Genomic DNA, 19,156 nt, shown 5'->3' with positions numbered 1-19,156 from the left:
AAGATCCTTACAGGGCCCTTAAACTGACATTCGAGGTGCCTACGAGCCCCGACTCTTGGAAGCTGTATTCGGACCTGTTTTGGGGCTGATCACAGGACGATCTACTGAGGAATCAGCCCGGACTGACCGAGGGCGGAGCCGTGGTTGCTAGAGGCCGGGGTCTGAGGCCTAGCTATGTGAGGCCATGGCGACTGGAAGCCGGGGAGCCCGCTGACACCGGGGCGTCCCACGGCGACAGGAACGTGAGAGACATGAGTGGCCTGGAGCCCCGCTGTATGCGCGGAGACCTGTGCCCGCCTGAGCTGCTGCGGAGGACCCGTCCCGGGCGGTCCGGTAGGGGGCTGCTCTCAATCGAGGCCGGGGATTGAGGCCCGTTTCAGCGGACCCAGAACGCCGGGAGGTCGGGAGGCCCGCTGCCATCGGGGCCTCCCGCAACGAGCTGAGTCGCGCCCTTGTCTCGCTGTCTGCTGGGGCCTCGCTGAGTGTGACGAGACCTGCACCCGTCTGACCTGCTGCGGGGGCCTGTCCCGTGCGGTCCGGTGGAGGGGCTGCCGCCGATTGAGGCCGGGGATTGAGGCCTGCTCCGGCGGACCCAGAAACACCGGGAGGTCGGGGGACCTGCTGCCATCTGGGCCTCCCATGATGAGCAGAGTAGCGGCTTACATCGGGGCTGGAGAGGGCCTGCCCCAGTCTCTCTGGGGAGCGGCTGTTGCACACTGCGGCCGGGTGTCGAGACTTTTAGATCAGAGGAGCAAGGACTAGGGATCTGAGACCCTGGGGACCTTTCCTGGATAGCCCTCTGGCTGTGTAGGTGCCCCTGCTATTGCCCGCCACGTCTATTGTCGGCACTGGGGAACCACTGCCCCTGAGGGACAGCGCGGGGGGCACCGACAATGCGTAAGGACAGGATGTCTCGCTCGTCGCAGCCAAACACGATAAAACAATACACCACCCAGAGACTTCCCTCACAGCGGATAATGCGCCAGACGGGCCAGGACGACTGGACCGAGGCTCCCGGAGAGCCCTCTCGGGCGGAGTTGTTAAAGGCGATCCAGGGCTCGTACTCTGCATTGGAGAGACAAATCGAAACTGTGTCCATTGGCTCCGGACAGACCTCCGTAAAGTGGCTGATAAAGTGACGGGTGCTGAAGGGAAAATTGCGCGGTTGCAGGGAGAAGTGGCATCCCTCACAAAAACGGTCTCCCAACTACGGCCACGACAGGGGCCCTGGAGCGGAGAGCAGAGGACGCGGAAGGACGGGCGCGCTGGAGTAACATCAGGGTCCTTGGTGTTCCGGAACCGGCGGAGGCAGGCAATGCAGAGCGCTTCCTGGAAAACTGGATCCAAGGGACACTTTGCCCGAGGGGTCTATCGAAGTCTTCGTGATTGAAAGGGCGCACAGAGCACTGGTTCCGCGGCCGGGGGCCCTGCCGATGCGCCCTCGTAGCCAAAATTCTCAACTACCGGGACTGTATCCTGAGGGCCGCGAGGGGGTAGCCGAACCTCACCTTCGAGAATAGCAGAGTCTCCATATACCCTGATTACACCCAGCAGGTACAGGAGCAGCGAAAATCATTCCTGGGTGTCAAACAGAAACTCCGGGAGATACACCTACAGTACATGCTGCTCTATCCAGCCAAGCTTAAGGTACTGTCCCAGGGGAAGGCGCATTTCTTTGACTCCACGGGAGAAGTCTGGGAATGGTTGGAGATCAAGGGTGATGACCTCCCGCCGGGCGAACTAGCGGCGTCCCGCAGGAATTGGGGAACCCATCAATTGCACAGACGCGCCAGAAGACGACTGCGCCCTTCTGAGTCAGCTGAGAGTGAGGAGAGGCACCGAGTTACGGTGGGGGATGATGGAGCCATGCGCCTGGAACTGTCAGACGCCGGAGATGCGTAGACGTTATTGCCACAATCTGAGTCTAATGACATTCTAGTCCCTGAAACCCTGCAGGTCTCGATGGACGCCATTTTGCCTACTGCCTCTGCGATCCCTGAAACAGCGGGGGCCGGAACCTTGGAGTCAGCGGCTCCCTCTTGAAGAGGCTGAAAAGATGCATGCATTGACTGGTTTGATGGGGGTTATGCTCCTGGGCCTGCATGAGTCTCCCTCCATGGAGAGTGTTTGTGCTGAATAACGCATGGGGAAGCCCGCTTCCTTCTGTATAGTGTCCAAGGGGGGAGGGTGCGAGGCGGGGTGGCTGTGGTCTGGAGTGAGTCGAGCCTTGGAATGGATGGGTTGGGCCCTGTATCAATCAACAGTGTGAGAATGGCCTTCCTGGGAATCGGGGGGCGGGAAGGGGAGTTCCTTTTTGAGGGAGTTTGCCTCGTTGGGCGAATGGGGTGGTTGTGCACGTCCTGGCACCAGCAGGGTAAGGGCATATTGGCATGTTTAATTGTTGCTGATTTATTGCTCGGGGGAGGGGGGACTGTTCGAAGGGGATGTTGAAGGGGAATGTTTTAGGCATCATTTGTATTACAGGTCGGGCACTGAAGGGGACCTACTCTGTGAACAGGCGGATGCGGCAGGGTAGATTGCGATGGAAGTCATGGGGCATACGTTTGTGAGCTGGAACGTGAGGGGGCTAGGCACATGTACTAAGAGGTACAGAGTCCTTTCCTTCCTTCGAAGATATAAAATATCCATTGCTTGCCTCCAGGAGACCCACCTGGTAGATGACTGGGCTCAGAAGTTGGGGGGGAAAAATGGCGTGGACAACTGTTTCATGCGTCCTTCTCTACATATGCCAGAGGGGCTCTGGTCTGGGTGGCGCCTGGGGTACCGTTCGCTATTCAGTACATGGAAGCGGACATTCATGGTCGATACCTACTCCTTAGGGCTAGACTGGATGGTAGGGAAATAGTTATTTTAAAATCTTATGCACCCAACACAGATGACCCGACTTTCTTGGGGTCTTGCAAGACGTCTTGATCCAAGACCTGGGGACCCCGATACTTTGGTTTGGGGACTTTAACTGTATTCTTGACCCAGCACTGGATAGATTCCCCCACCCCGGGAGGGCACGAAACCCCGCATGACTGCACAGCTCAGGGAGGTTATGGACAACATGGGGGCGGTGGATGTTTGGCGCCTCAAGAATCCAGCGCAGAAGGTGTACACCTGCTACTCACTTACACACAACACGTACAGTCGCCTAGATAGCGTCTTAGTGGCGAATTCTGAGCTTAACATCTCCGTGGATGTAACGCACCAGGCTCGTTTTTTGTCTGACCATTCTCCAGTTGCTTGCGTGGTTCAGTGGGGGTTCCCGGTTGTCCGCCCTCGTACTTGGAGGCTCCCAGTGGATATCCTCCGAGACCAAGTGGGGAAAAGCGCAGATGGAAAAGGCCGTCTGGGGACTATGTGGACCTCAATTGGGGGGAGGGAGGCATATCCTCGGCCACCAAATGGGAAGGCCTGAAGGCAGTAGTAAGGGGCGCCTGTATGGGGCTTACTTACGGAGTCCGGAAACAGCTCCTCCAAGATCTCCAGAAAGGACACCCTCCTGCAGGCCCAACATGTAGCGGACCCTAGCGCTCTACAGAGGCTAGAGGAACAGGCCGTCCGAGCTCTGCTCCATGACATCCTAGATAGGCTTTACAAATACACCGTGGGCCAATATAGGCAGCGCCTCCACAGGGAGGGCGATAAGTCAGGGCGGCTCCTGGCTTGCATTCTGAGGAGAGAGCAGACCCCGAGCGTATTGTAGCCCTGCGGGACCCGAACGGGGACGTGGTCTACTCGGAGCAGGCCCTCCTAGGGGTTCTCCAATCCCATTTACGACAAGTATACGCTGCGGACTCTGGTATCTCCGAGGTCTCTTATCTCCCCTACTTACAGGGGTTACCTATGCCGACCCTATCAGATTCGGACCGAGAGGATTTAGATGCAGGCCTGACACTGACTGAGGTTCATGGGGCACTAGCCAGCTTGCCACGTGCTAAATCGCTGGGGAGTGACGGGTTCCCACCGCAGTTTTACCATGAATTCCGGGATGTATTGGCTCTGCTCCTGCTGCAGCTCTTCCTTGAGGCGTTCAAAAGTGGAGATCTCCCACAGAGCATGGCTCAGGGGGAAATCTGCATGATCCTCAAACCAGGGTGGGACAAGCATGACCCCCTCATCCTATCGTCCGATTACCATGATAAATACGGATATCAAAATGCTGACTAAATTGTTGGCCACCCGCCATATGGAGCATTTAGTACACCAAGACCAATGCGGTTTAATCCCTGGACGAAACACTGCTATGAATCTGAGATGTTTGAATCACATCCAACACTAGGTACAAGGCAGGGAAGAACAGACTGTCTTGGTCTCCATAGATCTGGCCAAGGCGTTTGACACTGTCGACTGGGGCTACCTGCAGGAGGTCCTCCGGACAATGGGCCTAGGACCCTACTTCGCCCGTTGGATTCGGATCTTATATAGTTCCCCTCGTGCCAGGGTGCGTCTGGGAACCGCAAGATCTGAGGAGTGGCAGCTGGGACGGGGCACAAGACAAGGGTGCCCCCTCTCGCCACTACTTTTTGCCCTAGCTATAGAGCCGTTTGCTGTCAAGATTCGCACTAAGATGAGGCAATGGGGCATCCAGGTGGGGGATACGTGCAATGTCCTGTCGTTATATGTGGACAACGCCTTGTTTTACTTGACAACCCTGAGAGAGGCGCTCCCGAGGTTGCTACACCACCTGGACCGTTTTGGTGAGGTGTCGGGCTTAATCGTAGTAAATCCCTAATTTTTCCGCTCTCAGGTTTTGAAACGGTACCCCTTGAGGACTTGCCAGAGCTTGGGCTGAGATGGGAACGGACCAGTTTTCGATACCTAGGCATCCATGTGGCTTCGACGGCGGAGCAGTCCCTCGCCCGTAACATAGATCGGGTGATTACGTCGCTCCAGCAATCGGTGTCTTTTTGGAACACCCTACCACTGTCCCTAATGGGGCGACTGTCCGTCGCTAAAATGGTGAGGCTGCCAAGGACACTGTCCTTCAGAACACGTTGTGCCCTCTTCCGCCTAGGATTTTTCGGACCCTTAACACCCTGCTTTCATCCCTGCTTTGGGCTGATCGGCTAAGCAGAGTGGCCCTCAGTACCGTCGTGCGCTCCTTTGTGGAAGGGGGTTTGGAAGCCCCGCGCTTCTATCTATACTATTATGCAGCGCGTCTACTCTCGGCTGCCAGGTGGTTTGCAGATGCTGATATGTGGGAGACGCGATTGCTAGCAGGAAGGGTGACGGCGCAGGAGCTCCAGTTGGCATTGATGCACCGGTCTGGAGCCAATGCCGAGCTACCCTATGTCGTGTGGAACACAGCTGGTGTGTGGCAATGATTCGTAGAAAGGGTCCTGCGCTCGGCACGCTTTCACAGGGATCTACCGATCTGGATATTGGCCCCCATGGTGGACATAGACCATCATATGTCCTTCCGCGAATGGAGAGAGGGGGGCTGTGAGGTCTTGGCGGATCTGTACCCCTCGGAGAGCTTCTTGACATACGAACAGGATGAGGAGTCCTTTGGCCTTCGTGGTGTGCATTACCAAGGATTGCGTTCTATAATGCGCTCGATCTGGCCAGTGTCGGGAGATAACCCAGATGACCCATACCTTACATATACTACTGTCCTGCGGCAGAGGATGTCAGTTGATAGCTTTGCTGTATGCGGCTATAAGGCTATGCCCCCCACCCCCCGATGCCACCGACATGGGCGGCCTGGGAGGCGGACCTGGGAATTCCCCTGGACCAAGGGCAGCGGAAGCATAAGGGAGCCTTGACACGGCTGGTGTCCTGTAATGCGCGCTTTAAGCTCATTCATTTCAACTTCCTTCACAGCACCTACCTCACTCCGAAATCGGTGAGCCGCTACTCGAAAGATACGACGGACAATTGCCCCAGGTGTAGAGCGGAGGGCGCGGGCTTTTTGCATCTGGCCTTTAATATAAATTGCTGCAACTGATGTTAGTGCTGGCTAGGCGAAGGGTCGCCATCACGTGGATGGGACAGAGGGCCCCTGAGACACATGGCTTAAGGATGTGAGGGAGTGGGCACTTCCAGAGGAAACACACATGCAGAACACTAGGAAAGATGACAAATTGCACAACGACCTGCTGGCGTGGCGTGCCATGTGTATGTCCGGTTTTGCTACGGAAAGGCACTCGTCACACAGTGACTCTGAGGGGACTAGTGGCGAATTGTTTTCAGCGCATGAATCGGAGTCTGAGGGGGAGAGGGGAGGAGTCGCCTGAGGGGTTATTTACACAGTGCACGGTGCTGGGCCTGGCCTGTCTTTCCTCATGATGCCCGTAGTGTACTGCTTATCATTCTGTTGTACCACATGAACTTACGTATTTCCAGATGATGTCCTAATCCGTGATGTGCCATAATGAGTCTGTCGGTCTGTATACAAGTGTTTTTAACGATGCCTGGGAGGAGGGGGAGGGGGTCTCTCTTATCTTGTATTTTGCAAAATTGAAAATAAAGTTAAAAAAAAAGTAATCTGTCTGACGGATTTAACACCGATTGATATAGCACACACAATCTTCCAGTGTACCTAGATTCTGGTTACCCTTGTTCGTATTACATTGGTGGTGTAGCGTTGGAAGTGGAGGGGGCGGTATTCTACATTCAAGTGCGTGATACTGCATAGTCCAGTTTTGATCCATAGCTGTTTAGTAGCCAGTTATTTTTAGTTCATGTGATCCTGCTTCCAGGCAAGCTACACACTGCACTTTCGGCCACCCCATAGGTCCCAGTCAACTGACTTCTATAAAAAGTGTGGCTCGTCTTGGTGTCTAGTCCATTCTTTCCCTTCCATGAGGAACATAATTATAAAGCATTTTAGTGCATCTTTCCAGTATTTGAGGAACAGTGGAAACGTTTTCATAATTCCCTTATTTTACCCTGCCACTTTCTCCTCCCATAACTTGCCCACAGGCAAACCCCAGGCTTCTCTTGTTAAACATATTTATCCAGAGGGGACAGTTTCCTTTTTCTCACTTTCTAATGAGGATTGAGTTGCGTAGTCTCTAAAGAGAGGTGACACCAGGAAAGTGATTTAATGCTAAAACATAACTTGAAGATTCCAGCAGGGATTGTTCAGAAAGTGCAAGCAGATTTCTGCTGTCGTACGAATTAGCCTTGAAAAAAGGCTCACGAGAAGTTGGGGATTCATCACACAGGTTTCAATGTAGCGGTATGTTCTCCGTTGCTAAAACAGGAACACTTTGAATTTGATTTCTTCACCATGACAGCCACATTTCGAGGATCCTGCATGCAGATGTTGACCAGCAAACCTAGTTTAAAGAAGAATTAATTGGTTCTCCTTCGTATGTTGTATGGCAAAATACAGAAGATCAGTGGAGTATAACCTTCCGTTAGACATATTTTACCAAATTATCTTTTCTACAAGAAATTGGAATGAGAATTACTTGCTGTCACAATGGACGCACAGGTTACATTGGTGACTTGATTTGCCCAAGGGGCTCTAGTGTAAGGCAATTACTTAAAAATGATTTACTTAATTAAGAGTTTCTCTGCCTAACATGAAGGCAGTTTGCTCAGATTGTCTTCTGGTGGTGCATGTACCACAAAAGAGTGCATGTACTTTATCTAGGTTGCTGAAGAAAATAAAGCTTGTAGGTGATGAAAGCAATTCTGAAAATGTACTTTTGGCTCACAGCGTAGCCAAAGATGGAAAACGAGTAAAGAGGATTATAGCGTTAAATTTTCAAGAATTGATGTGACCATATAATTGGTGCTCGAAATATCTGAATCTACACTGTTTGTGCACTACGGTTTTAAAGTCTTACTTTTTTCCAGGTTCACTGGTCTCCTCACAACGAAACAATTCTTGCGTCAAGTGGAACAGACCGAAGGCTTAATGTATGGGATTTGAGGTAAGTACTGTTCAGCCCTTGTTGAGTTAATAATAAGCAAGTTAAAATATTTGAAGGGATTCAGTTTAGAACTTTAAACGCAGTCTGGGTGAATGATTTTGAATGGATCACAAGTAGATCGATATTTGAATATATTTTATTTGAGCCTGGGCATTGGACAAGTGTACAGCAATTGATTTGTCTGTGTTCAAAATGACATCTGCTTCAAATAAAGTATAGCACAGTTGGTGGTTGCTGTTTGTCTGGAGTTGGGTGTCCCTCAAACTTGTCTCACATGTCTATTGTTGAATGAGCGGTGCACTGACTGCTGGACAATGGGTGAAGTGCTATCTCCCTCTTGTAAGTTATATGCTCATACGTTTGCAGTTTTACGGACTATGGGGCAGATGTATCAACCTATTTTTTTTGTCGCAAACGCTGCGAATCGCTAAAAAGCAGCGTTTGCGACAAAATAATAGGAAAATGGAATGTATCAAGAAAAAAGTCTCAATATTAAGGAATCACAACTTTTGCGATTCCTTAATATTGCGTAAGCATTTAAGGAATCGCAAATTGATTCCTTAAATGCTATGTATGAAGCATTTAAGTTTTGCGAATTTAGGCTAAGAAATCGCAAATTACCACCAACTTGTAGTTGGTGGTAATTTGTGAATTCTTTTACAAATGCACTTTTTGCAATTGGTAACGGTGCCATGTGACGCTCATACATGCCCTTAGGGCATGTATATGCGCCATATGCGCACACGTCAATTTCAGGGGTGCAGCAGGGTGTCCTTAAGACACCCTTGCACCCTTGAAAATATTCTCAATTAGCAAATTGCGAATCGCAAATTGGGAATAATTTCACATTCATTCCTATGGGCCCCCTGGCCCATAGAAATGAATGGGCAATTATTCCTTCATTGCGATTAGCAATTTGCTAATAGCAATTAAGGAACTTTAAGAAATCGCTAAAAAAGCGAATTTCTACATGCATACCATTTTGCAATTCTCAAATAGCGATTCTCAAAAAATCGCTATTTGAGAATCGCAAAAGGGTTTCTTGATACATCTGGCCCCATGTGACATCAACTCTTATGTCATCTTAATCCAAGGGTTATTGCTCAACTAATGATGAGTCTGGTTAATGAATCTTAGACCTGGAGAGTCATAAAGGAACGGAAAGAAAACTATGCAAAGCTGTGCAGACTGTTTTTTTTTTAACACTAGAACCCCTAACTGTATGTATACAAACTGTCGAAACCGGACTTCACTGACTGCTGAATTGTTTGACAAAGAATTTAGTGACCAAGTCTTCTTTTACAGTAAAATTGGAGAAGAGCAGTCCTCTGAAGATGCGGAGGATGGACCACCTGAACTTTTGGTATGCCAGTTGCTTCAAATCTTAGTTACATGGAGCTTGTGTATTATAATTGCACTTTGGTTAGAATCTTTATATAATGGTTGTGATTTCTGTCAGATCATCTCATTTGTTATAATAAAAAAAATGAGGGCAAGTATGTGACTCCCTAGGCTGGAGTATTAGGTCTTTGGCACCTCCACAGCAATCCTAACCTCTTTGCAGAGATGGGTGCACTTTGTTTGCATATCTGTTCAGTCATGGAAAGTGTTAAATTAATTAGATTGTGGTCCGCCCGGGAAAACATTTCAGACTCTCTTGCAGATGCAAGAACTCCATTCATGCATATGGTGTATACATGTTTCTGCACTCTCCCATGTAAAATACTCCCAGTATGTGTTTATTGAGTATGGTTCATTATAAAGAAGAACACTAGCTTCTAAATTGTACTCTACTACTTGGTTGTTATAAATGTAATTCCATACACTTAGCACTCTTATGGATATTGCTAATGTATGATAATGCTTTATCCAAGTCCTTTATTCGCTCTTGGTGTTAATTTTTGTTTTGACTCTTAATATCACTTGAGGCGCTTGTCCTTATCTTGCACAATGAGTATTTCAGCCTATTTCAAAGGCAGTATATTTCCAGGGATAAAAGGTTCACCAAGCCGCAGCCAGTGATATTTGCCTTATGTTGCTCATGTGCTCTTATTTAAGAGCTGTATTCAGATTCCTCCTTGTTTACAGTAAGTGAAACATTGCCACTCAAGAAAGGATGTTTAATTAAACCTCTTAACTTCCACTTTATTATTTACATTAGCCTGGCTCATTGTCGTGCTACTCTTTCCTTGGAGTAATAGGCTATTATTATTTTTTATTTAGAGTGCAGTAAAGTTGTCACTAGTGGTTGATCAAGTGCGGATTGGTTTGTGCTAGGTGGATGTAGGTCAAGTACTGTTAGTTTCTCGAGCCCTCCTTCCGTGAGGTTCCTTGCTTGTATGCTTGCTTTCTATGTTTTATAAAGAAAAATAAACTTGTTCTTTACTGAAGGACCTCAACCTAGATTTAGTTCTAAGCAGGATAGGGAGTAGCAACTTAACATCTGAAATTGCATCAAGTCTATTTCCCACGTGTAGGTTCCCGATTTAATTTTTTGTTCTTTTGACAGTTTATCCATGGAGGACACACGGCAAAGATTTCAGATTTCAGTTGGAATCCCAATGAACCGTGGGTGATTTGCTCTGTATCCGAAGACAATATCATGCAAATCTGGCAGATGGTAAGCGTGTGTGTGTTTTGCCGCTTGTGGATAAAATTATAACTTTAAATGTTCTTTTCCCCAGGGAGTCTTTTCTCTTGCTGCTTGAAGCTGTATAACGTTTTGTTAGTGCTGCATTTATCAGTTGATCAAGATCTAGCATTGCCTAGAAATTAACCTTTCCTTCCATCACTTCCAAAGCTTATTAGAACATCTGTACAATTTTTGAATGTCAACTGATAAAATGATGTACAGAAACGGATCATGTCAGTGAGGATGCCACTTTCGCAAGAGTTTGACACGTGTATCTTAAATTTATTAACTAAGGCTGTTTGCTTTCTTTGAGTTCCTTCCGTTCACCCAGTGAGATCCTGTACCAAAGTGGGTAACTTATCAACAAGAGAATACGCGTGTACATTTCACTCTGACTCCGGCCTACCCTCCATGTAGTCCCTGTTTACTGCTGGTCAAAGATTATCTATCTTGTCATTTACATGTTTCTGGTTTAAGCATGTATTTGCTTTGTACTTCTTTCAGTCTTTTTGGGACTACTCTGTGCCTTTTCTGGTCCTCTTCCACATCATCTGGCTAATCCTGTCCATGAGGACAAAACATTTTAATGATTAAACACTTTCCATTCACTAACTTTCTGCCACTGATCCTTATATATAGTTAATTGCTTGCAAAGTCTAATGTTCAATCACTCTTGCTACAGAGGAGATCTTATTCTTGGAAGGGTCATGCTAATGCTTGGATGAATAGCACCTGTTCCTTTGGTAGCAGTTCTGGTACAAGACCTGTGCTTTATTTTAGAAGACTACCAGAGGTGCTGTCCAAGCAGAACTTCTTATCTTATTTTTTTTCTTTTCAAAAACCTTTATTGGGATAGCACAGTTACAGGATTCCACAGTAGCAAGGGTTTAAGCACAATTGTACAATACAGCAGAGGCCATCTTAAACTCGTGACACTTGGGCAAAATGTGGGGGAGAGTTGTTGTATAACCATGAGAGGTGAAAACATACAACAGAGAGAGGCACCATGAGTAAAGGAAAGAGGCAGAGGGGGTGGAGGGGAGTGTGGGCATAAAGGAAAAGCAGCTCACGGACCTACACCAGCGCCCGCCGCGGTCGGGGTACTTATCTTTAAGTCCAGCGCTGAAGATTCCCTATTGACCCACGTTACAAAAAGACTGCCTACAGCTCAAGGCACACGTGTCCAGGGAAATGCATCTTCGATATTTGTACATGATCTGTGCAAACAAACAAACAGCAAACAAAGGTGGCTTAAAAACTTTGATAGAAAAACAGACATGTGAGCAGATCTAGAGTGTCGCTGGTGTTGAGTGCTCTAACCGGGGCTGCTTTCCACCTAAACTTGAGAACTACCCAGAGTTCTCTCCTTTTTTGCATAATTTATGCATCACTCTGACTGAAAGGGTTTTGTTTTGAATTAATACTGGGTGCTCCCTTGTGTCTGGACAAAGCTATACCTCTCTGAAGAGCTCCAATTAGAGCGAAACACTGTATCAGGGGTTGCTTTTACTCATTTCAGGTTGGCTTGAGTTGGTATTTCATAATTCCAAGCTGTAATATTGTGCCTGGAGTGATGAATGGCTTTTGTAATTTTACAGCTCGGCAAGGACAGCACTGTACAGTCATCCCTGCACTGGAAAAGGTTGAGGCCCTTAGTCATCAGCTAGTCAACGACATCGAGCTCTCTTCTACAAGGCTCAATGAGCTAGGGGCCACTCACTCCGAGCTATGTACTAACCTGGCAGAAGTGCTGAACCCGGTAGCTAGGTCAAAGAAGTTTAAGAAGAAAAGAGCCTTCTGGTTCAATGCTTCATGCAGGAGGGCAAAGGCCGACCTACTAGAGTCCCTTAAACTACGTGAAACTCAGAGCAAGATCAGGGAAAAGCGGCTAGTTTATAAGACCATCCTCCGTAGCGCCAAAATAGAATGGGATGAGGAAAACTGGTCTGAAATGACAGCTGCCCTTACATTGCGAGATGCCCGAAAATTCTGGCAAATCGTTAAGCATGGCTCAGCTGAACCATTAGCGGCAGTAGAAGCAAATATAGCAGCCCCCGTCTGGGAGGATCATTTTAAAATCCTGTACAAACCACACAATCGGTACCAATTGGAGACATCACCAGAAGTTATAATGTACCAACCCAATGGAAGTGTAGTTCCAATGAACGGATTCACTTTGGCAGAAGTTAGTATGGCAATCAAGGCTCTGGCTGCTGGTAAGGCGCCAGGTCTAGATAGGCTGCCAGGGGACTTATATAAACATGAAGTCACAATTTGGGCCCCGTACCTCAGGGCGCTGTTCAATGCGATTTTTGAATGGCATGACGATCCCCTCAACCTGGCTGGGGGCAGAGATAGTCCCAATTTTTAAGAAAGGTTCACCTCTGCTCCCAGCCAACTATAGGCCGATAAGCTTAATAGACGTTTCCCAAAAGCTCTTCGCCAGGCTGTTGTTGGACCGCCTGTTGGAATGGATGAGGGGATATAATATCCTGAGTCCCTTCCAAGCAGGCTTCAGGGAGAAGGTCTCAACCATAGATCAGGTCTTTCGGCTTGTCCTCATTTTCTGGAAAACGGTGCAGTTGGGAGGGTGGCAGCCTCTACACTGTATTCGTGGACCTGAGGGCGGCCTTCGACCTGGTTCCCCACAAAAAGCTCTGGGATGTGTTGGCCAAACTGGGGGTACCTGAGGGTCTGCTGGAGATGATTGTTCGTCTCCACACAGCCAATTTTGCGCAGGTGAGGTGTGGCAAGGAGGGAGCCCTGTCAAATAGGTTCCCCGTTGGCAGGGGGGTGAGACAGGGTTGTGTGCTTGCACCAACCCTGTTTTGCCTCTACGTCAATGGGGTTATCTCCCACCTAAATGGGGTTCCTAACTCTGACGCTCCTAAGCTGGCGGGCGTCAGGGTGCCGGCGATCATGTTCGCCGACGACACCCTGTTGCTTTCTAAGTCCACAACGGGCATTCAGCACATTCTTGATGGCTTCACTGACTTTTGTGGGGTATATGGTTTAGAAATTAACACCTTAAAGACCAAATTTATGGTGTTCAACCCCCCCTCTAAATTTAGCTTCAGCCCTAACATCGGACAGAGCAGGCTCGAAAGGGTGAAAACTTTCGAGTACCTTGGAGTCGTGCTAAATGACAGACTGACCTGGAGTACGCACCAGGAGAAAGCACTCCTCAAATTGATTCAATATTCGGGGGGTACCTTGAATCTCCTGGGCAATAACAAATCATCTATTCGGCCCGCTGGTCCTCCTATACAGATTTATAAGGCACAGGCAAGGGGGGCAGCCATTTACGGGTGTGAGCTCTGGGGGCATGCAGTAACATCAGATCTGGTAAAGGAGGAGAATAGATTCATTCGGAGGGTTGTAGGACTCCCCGCCAGTACGCCTCTTGTCCCTTTAAGGTTAGACTTAGGGATGCGACCATTAGATGAAGAACTGGCTTTTCGCCCCCTGGCTTTCTGGCGCAGGCTGTGGGTAACTCCCGAATTGGCTAGCTACAGACAGGGACTACAGGAGGTGCTTGCTATGCCCAATGCTGGGAAAATCAAATGGCTGAAATTTATCAAATCAGAGTTGGAGGGTCTGGGACTAGCAAAGATATACTATGACAGTAAACTAATGGAACTCCTACAGCACCAAAAACCCGGCTCACTGAGTCTTTTTTATGCATCAAGGATAAGTATAGTTTTGAACCAGTTCTAGATAAACTGTATCCTCCCTTGCTTAGGAAATTATATTTGCAATGGAGGCATGGGTCCCTCCCACTTCGAGCATTCACAAGCAAGTGGAGTGAACAATCAGCCAGCATGTGTCCAGCTTGTAGAATGTCCGATGAGTGAACTCCACATACTCTTTTTTTGCCCTGCTTACCGAGGGATTCGTAAGAAATGGATAGTTCCCCTATGCAGAAACTTGGGATTTGGAGAGTGTCTGGCTGCCTTTAGAGTCCTAAAAACAAATCTGTCGGACCATATTGTTTTTGCAGTGGCCAAATATTTGGGTGCTATTTGGTTTCTGAGAAGAAAATACCTTAAGGCTGGTAACTGACTTTAACGCACCACGGTTATGTTTTTGTACTTTGAAATACCGCTTTTTAATGATAATGGATGATTTTATAAAGCATAAATCTTATCTTTTAATAATATTATGGATGTTACAAATGTCTTTTATGGTGAAAAATTTTACCGAAATAAAGATTTATGAAATGAACTAGTCCTATGCTTAAAGACTTTGCTATATAAATTGCAAAAGACTTTGTCATTTTCTATCTCGGCGTGGATAGCACTGTGCTAATCCTATGCTTAAAAACTTTGATAGAAAAGCAGACATTTGAGGTGAGCAGATCTAGAGTGTCGCTGGTATTGAGAGTGCTCGAACAGGGGCTGCTTTCCACCTAAACTTGAGAACTACCCAGAGTTCTCTCAGTTATCTATCTATCTATCTATCTCTATCTCTATCTCTATCTCTATCTCGCTACTAGATTTAATATGTTGCCCATCAGTTTGGTTATCTTGTAATCTGAATACAACAGACTAATTGACCTATAGAAGTTTAACTTATCTGGGTCTTTATTCTTTTTGAGAAGGTGTATGCGACCTTCCTGCAAAATATGGTTTGCTAGCTGCACAATATACAGATTAATGCTGTCAAGCCTTTTAAAAAATAATGCATTGGGGAGGCCATCTTCTCCACGTGCTTTTAAGTTTTGTAGAGATTTAATCACATTATACACTTCCTCCAGCGTGAACTGTTTTCACTAAGTCATGCCTTGCTCATCGACTTGAAAATACTACAATATCTAAAGTGCATATTGTACCCTTTTCTGCCAGGAGTGAGAACTGACTATCTTCCAGTGTTTAATCTAAGGAGAAAAGACATCACCTAAGACTATTTCGAATTTGAATTGTAAATTAAGATTACGTGTGGAGAGGGAATGTTGGGAGAAAGATCTCTCAATCGATAGATTGCACAGGAACCTTTCTTGAAGCAATGCAGGCTGAACATGGACTATTAATTAGTTGTAGAATTGCATAATGATTTTTTAAAAACATTGCTCCAGCTCAACTTAAGTAAAGACGTGGAAGCGATCCTTATACAGAACTTTCAGCTTAAGCTGCCGAACAAGTAAGCTCTGAATAACCAGCAGTTCTGAAATGGTCTAACAGGTTTCTGATCTTTCCTTCTCTTTGCTGCTGCAGCAGTCCTATCTGAGGAAACCTGAAAGATTTTCTAAGAAATGAAACTACTTCTATTGTATTGCCTTGGCCTGTATCTGCAAATTGATCCGATGATCTGAAAAGTTTACCTAGACTGTTGATATTTTGTGTGGGTTCTAAATTTATCCTGGGGTCCCGGTGGGCTCTTAGAATTGTGAGATCAGCAATAAAGCTGAACATGATGAACTTTTATATGATTCTTACAGTTGGCTGAATCAACCCACCTGGACTTTGTGCGTCCTCTGGAATCTCAGGAAAACCTCAGATTGGAAGAACAGGAATGGTTTTCCATTTCCTCTTGTTTTTCTGTAAGAGCGCGAATCTGCTTTTCAAAATGTACGGAGCTTTTCGGGAGCACCTCCTGCTAAGCCTCAAGATCCAATATTCTACGCTCTGCTTTAAGGAGTCTTTCATCATCATCATCAATATCTTTATTCGATGTTATACAAAACACCATAAAAGTACAGTTTAAAATGTTAAAAATACATGCATTATTTACTTTCTGGCGGGATTGAAGAAATGAAAAAAAATAAAAGCACAGCAGACTAAAGAGGAGCTACCGGGACAGTCTTTGATATTCATTTCAGTCTCCCCCCCCCCCCCCCCCCCCTCAATCCCCGTGCCCCCAACCGAACCTCTCGTCCCTCTCAGTTTGAATGCTAATCTGAGAAGGCTCGTAATAGAGAGCAAGGTCAGGGGATCTTGTGCCATTTGCAGATAGAAAAGTGCGACCTTAGCATGCCTGAATTGAATTTTTTTCAGGAGGCTAACCAGGTACAGGCGCCTGGGCAGTGAATATAAAGGGCACAGTAGTACAAAATGAAGGGTATCCTGCGGAGATCGTTGATCGCAGCCGCAGGGTCCCTTTGGCTCAGCAAAGTTAGTAAAACCTGCCGGTTCGGCTAATAAATAGTGTAAAAGGTTGAGCCTAAAATCTGTCAATAAAAATCTATCATGAGCGTTGTGGATAAGGGCTAGGTATGGTTCCATTCCGTCATTTGATCTCACTTGGGCGTATACTCTGACTGTTTGCCCCATTCTCTAACTTCTCTAGAGGTGGTTTTATAGTTGATAAACCTCTTCCTCACACTATCCTTGTCCCGACCTGCTCTACCGGTCGGGCCTGGGAAGAGATCTTTGGAGCCTATTTTACCCAGCTGAAATTCAGATATTTCAGCCAAGGAATGTCCGTACCTTTATCCCTATCAAGGCAATCCTAATTATTTGCCTGGTCAATGTTGCCTCAGGGTCTTTCAATAATGAGTTTGTCTGTATCCTGCAACTCGGAGCGTTTGGTTTTTCAAAGAGGATATGCTCGACTCTTCTCAGGCAAGTCCACCTGGCTATAATGGGAACCACAATTTGGTTATCAAGCTCTTTCCTCAGGGCTTCCTGCACTTGTAAATTGCTTGTGTTTTGGAATGTCTCCTTTACTGCACAGATTCATAAGAATGTTGGTCCAAAGGGTGCTTTCTTTACCAGTTGATTTCATATATTGTATCAAAAAGCTTTTATTTAACTTCTTGACAGCCATAAACTTAGAGAATGCTATAACATGTTTCTACTCACCAGACAACCCAGAGACTCTTTGTCTATATTGGGGGCGAGCTGCTTGTTTTTCCATGGTGAACTAAGTCTACTGTGGGTTTTCATTGCTTACTTTGATAGCTTGAAAAGTCGGCGAAAGTTTTTATTTTCAGAGAAGTGCCTCCATGTTAACACGTTATTTCCACAGCAGGAAAGAGAAAGCGGGCGGGAATATAGGACCCCAAGTGTTTATAAATCTAAAAAGCAAATGGGCATATGTTTTAACTAAGACTCAAGCCTTAGCACACCCCAGGATCAGCCTGCATTGCCGGACAGCCTCCAGAAACTGTCTCGCCATGTCCAACAATGAAATATCAACATTGAAAGCCTATTATAGCTAAGTAACAACTCCAGTCTCTTATAGATGTACCAGGCCGTTCTTGCCGATATCAAGATTTTGTTTAGCCCAGGCGCGCTCTCCTCCCTTCTAAACGGGTGTTCATTTCACTGCATCTTCAATGTCTTCCGTTGTGGGGTCGTTATGAAGAATTGTTTGTCCGGCATGTAAGAAGACTGCACAGCGTCTGGTGACAATTCAGTGCTCTGGCTTCTCCCAGTTAGCCTGGTTGAGGGAAGCCTTTTTTTGTGGCACGATGGCTTGACTGCTTTTGCCGTCAAGCTATCATGGCTGCTGCTGTTGCTTAACCCCTACATCCCTCTCCTCCTATGAGCAGACAATGAGGGACACCCCACCTAATGGGTTCCGCTTGTGGCTGTATGGCTCAGGCACCACCTTCAAAATACAGAGGCACCCTTACTTTGTGTTGTCAGATTTATGACTTCAAATTGGTATGTGGGAATGGTTTACAAACTGGGGGGGGGGCAATATTTTGATTGTTCCAAGAATAAGGCGCACCAGAGTTGGCAGCCAAATGGTGGAATCTGCTTTTTATTGATGGAGGTCTAACACCAACAGTAACTCTTAAAATGTCTCTTCAGTCAGATTTAGCTACTTGATCCTTCTCTCAGTATTTTTAGCGCCAAGATGCCCCAATCGGGGTAGATGTCGCACTCTATTAAATCGTCATTCATTTAACTTGCCCCAACCACCCGCTGGCAGGATTATGCAGAGTATGTGAATCTATAATGGATGGCAAAGCTTTTTATCCATTTTTGTAAGATATTCATCCTGTTTAAGATTTGGTTTCTACCTGAACTGAGCAGTGTAAAACATTCCCTGGTGATTTACTTGCCATTAAATCACTGAGCTCCTTCGAACGGTTAGATCTCTCCTCCCCATTAGCACCCCTAGTGGGAAAAAGGGGAGCACACTTTAATGTGGAGTCCTAATATCTTATCTAACCACAAGTGGCCAAGCACATGGAAATTATATATTGTGGGATAGACCAAATGCAACTAAAATGTAATCCATATTAATGAGGAAAGGGGCTGCAGTACTAGTTACCTAACCTGACTTTGCAGGAGACTAACCAGGCAAGGTGTCTTGAACTTAAGAAATGAGCTACCAACACTAAATCATGGCACTGACCACACATTTGTGAACTAGTATGAGATGCCGTGCACATCCACCGAGACCGCACCTCTGAAGGAGAACGTCTTGACAAGATGATGAAAGGGCTTAAATACTTGCAGCTGGCATCTGATCTCCAGGTTATGAGATTGAAACCGTACCAAGTCCTGAAAGGCCTAGCCTAAGCCCTAATTGTTAAACATGTTATTCACAGCTTGTAGAAGTGGCACAAATGTGCTGTGAATCACACGGTTTCAGTAGTTTAAAGTGCTTCAAAAGTTTTATGCCAAACCCCTTGCTCACACAACTTTCAAATTAGTCTCCTCGCCCCTGCCCTCCT

The 19,156-nt window shown here is 46.8% G+C and overlaps 1 protein-coding gene across 4 annotated transcripts in view; it reads left to right on the top strand.

The window, feature by feature from the left end:
• Window positions 1-19,156, top strand: part of RBBP7 (RB binding protein 7, chromatin remodeling factor) — a 99,413-nt gene that overhangs the window by 77,500 nt on the left and 2,757 nt on the right. For all 4 annotated transcript variants that reach the window (XM_078658101.1, XM_078658102.1, XM_078658099.1 and 1 more), the window contains exons 9-11: window positions 7,819-7,895; window positions 9,201-9,258; window positions 10,405-10,515. In XM_078658101.1, coding sequence (XP_078514227.1) covers window positions 7,819-7,895; window positions 9,201-9,258; window positions 10,405-10,515 — 246 coding nt within the window. The remainder of the gene's footprint in view (window positions 1-7,818; window positions 7,896-9,200; window positions 9,259-10,404; window positions 10,516-19,156) is intronic.

Source organism: Lissotriton helveticus, chromosome 8 (assembly GCF_964261635.1).
Source record: "Lissotriton helveticus chromosome 8, aLisHel1.1, whole genome shotgun sequence".
In the NCBI taxonomy this organism is placed as follows: domain Eukaryota; kingdom Metazoa; phylum Chordata; class Amphibia; order Caudata; family Salamandridae; genus Lissotriton; species Lissotriton helveticus.
This window is presented reverse-complemented; position numbering and strand designations above follow the sequence as displayed.